Source organism: Chiloscyllium plagiosum, chromosome 3 (assembly GCF_004010195.1).
Source record: "Chiloscyllium plagiosum isolate BGI_BamShark_2017 chromosome 3, ASM401019v2, whole genome shotgun sequence".
Classification (NCBI taxonomy): Eukaryota; Metazoa; Chordata; class Chondrichthyes; order Orectolobiformes; family Hemiscylliidae; genus Chiloscyllium; species Chiloscyllium plagiosum.
The window spans coordinates 60340992-60346183 of NC_057712.1; the positions used below are offsets into that span (position 1 = coordinate 60340992).

Consider the following 5192-nt stretch of genomic DNA (forward strand, 5'->3'; position numbering starts at 1 on the left):
GATCCCTGCGGTACCCCACTGGTCACTGCCTGCCATTCCGAAATGGAGCTGCTTATCACTACCCTTTATTTCCTATCAGCCAACCAACTTTCAATCCAAGCTAGCACTTTGCCCCCAAAAGCATGCACCCTAATTTTACTCACTAACCTCCTATGTGGGACTTTATCAAAAGCTTTCTGAAAGTCCAGATACACTACATCTACTGGATCTCCCTTGTCCATCTTCAGAGTTACATCCTCAAACAATTCCAGAAGATCTCGGATCTCCAGCATCTGCAGACCTCATTTTCTCTCCAGAAGATTAGTCAAGCATGATTTCCCCTTCATAAATCCATGCTGACTCTGATCTATCCTGTTACTACTATCCACATATGTCATAATTTCATCCTTTATAATAGACTCCAGCATCTTTCCCACCACTGAAGTCAGACTAACTGGTCTATAATTTCCTGCTTTCTCTCTCCCACCTTTCTTAAAAAGTGGTACAGCATTAGCCACCCTCCAATCCGCAGAGTGCACCCTGAAAGTTGATGGAAGATACACAGATATTAAATGATTATTTGAATAAAAACGATATGTGGGGTTAATGGGAGAAAATAGGATAGGATTAAGTGAGATCACTCAGAGAAACAGCACAGATAAGATTGGAAAATTAATCTCCTTCTGGACTGTTACAATGCTGCAAACACATTGTTGTGTTGTCTTAGACAAATACTTGCTTTCAAGAGAACAGGCCAAAAACTAGCAGTGCCTTTTTTAAAAATTGAATATACATGCTTACATACCTAATCTGTGTATCTGAGTAAGAAATAAAGATATTTATCTTGCATAAATTTGTGTATTAAGAAATGCTTTTCCTGATTTAATTCTAGTCTTCTGCATAACACTGAATAGGTGCATCTACAAACTATGTCCAGGTTTTGACCCTTCATCTTTCGCTATCAAGACCTGGAAAAGGTTGAGACCAAGGTCCACAAGTTAATTGAACTATTTTAAATGCACTTAATTAACAGCAAAGGTTTGGGAAACTGAGGTTCTTCGCTGTGAAAAATAAGAACAGGAAAAGATTGAAGTTCTTAACATAATGAAGGGATTAGATCATAATTAAGCCATGTATGCACAAGAGAACTTTTGGACATCAGAATAGTTCAGTTAGAAGTAGTTCACCAGCTAATTCTAGATCTTGGGTTTGTTGGTTGTGCTGTTGTATATGATAACGCAGACATCATTGACTTATAATCTTGTTTTCAGAGTTCATGGCGTCTCCCATGCTTTTAAGAAAATTCTTTCAGAAGGTGGAATCCGAGGTCTGTGGGCTGGATGGGTTCCAAATGTACAGAGAGCTGCACTAGTGAGTCTGGGAGGTAACCCTAAAAATCAATGAGCTATTTTTTAAAAACATTCGATATTTATAATAGTAAGTTCTGCAAAATCTAAAGACATTTCTCAAAATTGATGCTGCCGAGTCTGAAAGGATAAAGCTAGGACATGTGAAACACCAGGCAAGAAATCTTGCGTATTATCAAAATATGATTACACAATATTCAGCAACCTTTGCATCTCGTCAGATATTGAAATAGTCTTGCTTTGTTCAAGCAAGCTATGAGCAACATTCAGGACATGGCTATTGTGTGGCAACTTATATCTGCACCACACAAGTGCCAGACAATAATGATTTTCAAAAAGAGAGCATCACCCACTCCAGTCTGATGGACATTCAATGATATTACCATCACTGATGCCCTACAAGATCAATGTCCTGGCCATTACCATTACTGGAATCTTAACAGGACCAGCTATATACATACTATGCCTTCAACAGCAGATCAGAGAATCACATTCTGAGAATTCTCTCATGGGTAACTAGTACCTGCCATCCAGAAGAGGTCTGGATGTCGGAAGTTGGAATTGTGATGCATGATTGCAGCTGCAACACCAAAATAGCGAAATACCATTCAGAACAAAGCAACCCGCCTGATTGGGCTTTATCCACTTACAAGATGGATGGCAGATAGTCTCCTTCGATGACACCTGTCCTTCTTTGGCAAAGGTAGTGGGTTTGACAAGGGCAGCAAATGCCTGGGAACAACATATCTGTGCATTCCCCTCCAACCTATACACCATCCTGACTTCAAGTGAATCACAGTTCATTCGTTGTCGCTGAATCAAAATCTTAACTGCCTTCTGAACAGCAAGTGTATTTTTGACACATCAACTGCAAAAATTCAAGAATGTGAATCACTACCACCTTTTCAAATGAACAACAAATACAGGGCTTGTCAGCGATGCTCCTATCACGTGAATGAATCGCTAAAATTCTACTTAAACATGATGGATTCATGTTGAACCATTTTAAGTGGTGATTTTGTGCAAAATCGATAGGTTTCTGTGCTGATTCAAAACATTTTCGTCAAACACAAACATATGTTTCTTGATAAATTGGATTAAATTGCATGCTACAGAAACCGTTTGATTATTTTACAAGTCTTTAAAAATGGAACAACCTAGTAAGGCTAATATAAAAGCAAAATAATGTGGATGCTGAAATTCTGAAATGATAGAAAGTAGTGGAAATACTCAGTACATCAGACAGCAGATCAGAGAGGAACTGAGTTTATGTCTCTGGTTATTGAGCTCTCATCAAAATTGGAAAAAGTCAAAAATGGAGCAAATATCTCTACCTTTCACCAATTTTGATTAAAGTAGTGACTGAAGTGACTCATATTGTGAAGTACATACGTACAAGCATTGGGCAAGGGCAATGATCAGCCATCTAACCACTGTAGACTAACCTGCAATATTTACAAATTAAGCTTATATGTAAGGTTGATAGCTTGATTACAGTGGAACTGTATCCAGTCATGAAATATCATCAGCTTCACATCAGGACTTGAGGAAAAAATACCAGAAGTGGAAATATATCAGTACATTATATTTCAAAAGAGAGAACGATCTTCCAGTGGCTCAGTGGTTAGTACTGCTGCTTCACAGCGCCAGGAACCCGGGTTCAATTCCAGCCTTGGGCAACTGTCTGTGTGGAGTTTGCACATTCTCCCCATGTCTGCGTGGGTTTCCTCTGGGTGCTCCGGTTTTCTCCCACAATCCAAAGATATGCCGCTTAGGTGAATTGGCCATGCTAAATTGCCCATAGTGTTCAGGGATATGTAGGTTAGGTGTATTAGTCAGAGGTAAATATAGAGTAGGGGAATGGACCTGTGTCATTGTGGACTTGTTGGGCCGAAGGGCCTGTTCCCACACTGTAGGGATTCTGATTCTGATTCATCAATCTTGCATCATTTGTTTTTAGCAACACGTGCAAATTTGAAATGAAACTGGATATTTATAAAGTTGCTACCTCTATCTGTATCAGATGGAATCAGTTTGGTAAATGCCCTGTACTTATTCATCAAGATGATGTCATTAAACAATAAATACAGGATTATCTTCCACACAAAAGTACACTGCCTTGATCATATTATACATCCCTCTGTCCCCAATAGTTTTTTGCATTCCTTTTGCATTTTAAATTTCCTCACCCTTTTATTGATGATTTTGTGCTTAGATCTAACAACGTATGATACAGTGAAACACTTCTTACTACGACACACAACTCTGAAAGACAACAGCTTATGCCATGCCTTATCAAGGTACCAATTTTTTTCCTAAAAATCTCTTTCATTCATATATAAGTATTTCTTGCAAACAACTTGAGTTATGACTCTGCAGTACTGTATATATTCCCTATAAGTATTGTAGTGACTGGACATGTTTTATTTATGATTGCTCATGTCTGATTGATACCTGGAAAAAGAAAATACTATATCTTGTGAAAATCCTCAAACCAAATCTCTTCAATTTGATATGTAATTTTTTTCCATTCTACCAATTTTCCATAAACGTTTTACCATTTTATTAGGTGCAAGAAATTGTTTAATTCATGCTATTTCTTATTACATAAGACTCAAATGGAAAACATTTACAGAAGCAGGGTATTGAGAATGCTGGATATCTGAAATAACAATAGCAAGTACTGGAAATACTCAGCAGGTTAAATATTTGTGACAAGAGAAAGTGAATTAGCATTCATGGTCTACAACCTTTCATCAGAATTCTAATCTAATGATTTAGGGTGCTCTATTGTTTCTTAAATCAAGTTATTTGACAGATCTCACAAATTGTTTTGATTGTTCCTTTCAAGGGCTTAGTGTTCAGACTTATTTTTCTCTTTATGGTTCTGTACTGCAAAGAAATTCTAAAATTGTCACTTTTAAATTGCAGCCCATTTCATGTCAAATGATTATTAGATAACTTGTATGTTTAATTTGGCCCTGTATATTTTTCAAGTTCTGTAACTTGGTCATGCTCTCAGGTCTTTTTATTTTTCTAGAAAGACCTTTGTTGCCATTTCCATTGCTGTAGTGTTGTAGGGGTGGGATGGATTTGGAATCCTTTCAACCAAGTCAAAGACTGTTTCTTCCCCTTATGGTGTTACTATTTCTTTCACATTTCCTCTTCCCCACTGAGCTCATTTGCTGCTGCAGTTACCAGTGCGGTTCCTGCTGGCCATGTTAGTACAACTCTTTTGTTTGTCAGAGTTAGCAATGGCCATATTTCCCTCTGACAGCAGTGTTGAGAAATATATTCATCTTTCCCAGTACAAAGACAGTCCTCACAAATTTAAAATTGTCGTTCAGTTAAGTTGTCACCCTAATTCTAAAACTAACTTGTGATTTTCTTTTTGAGAAAATTCACAAGGATTTATTGTATTAGCCACCATCAGAATAGTAATGAGAAAAATCTGAGCAATGAGCCCTTGAAAGAAAGAAAGAATCAAAAGAATTGATTCTTCGGAGGGGGTTTAAACTAATTTGGCAGGGGGATGGGATCTGGACTTGTAATCCAGCAAGTAGGCTAGCTGTTTGTCAGGATGTCCAAGAATGTAGGGAGGCTGTGAAGAAGGTAGCACTGACAGGGAATACTTGCGGACACAGAGATGGGTTCAAGTGCGTATACTTCAACACAAGGAGTATCAGAAATAAGGTGGGTGAACTTAAGGCGTGGATCGGTACCTGGGACTACGATGTTGTGGCCATCATGGAAACGTGGATAGAAGAGGGACAGGAATGGTTGTTGGAGGTTCCTGGTTAAGATGTTTCAGTAAGATTAGGGAGGGTGGTAAAAAAGGAGGAGGGG

The 5192-nt window shown here is 38.2% G+C and overlaps 1 protein-coding gene across 3 annotated transcripts in view; it reads left to right on the forward strand.

Annotated features, from left to right (window-relative positions):
• The window catches only part of slc25a27 (solute carrier family 25 member 27), a 31344-nt gene that overhangs the window by 19573 nt on the left and 6579 nt on the right, over positions 1 to 5192 (forward strand). For all 3 annotated transcript variants that reach the window (XM_043682886.1, XM_043682876.1, XM_043682895.1), the window contains exons 6-7: positions 1251 to 1363; positions 3562 to 3646. In XM_043682886.1, the coding sequence (XP_043538821.1) occupies positions 1251 to 1363; positions 3562 to 3646 (198 nt within the window). The remainder of the gene's footprint in view (positions 1 to 1250; positions 1364 to 3561; positions 3647 to 5192) is intronic.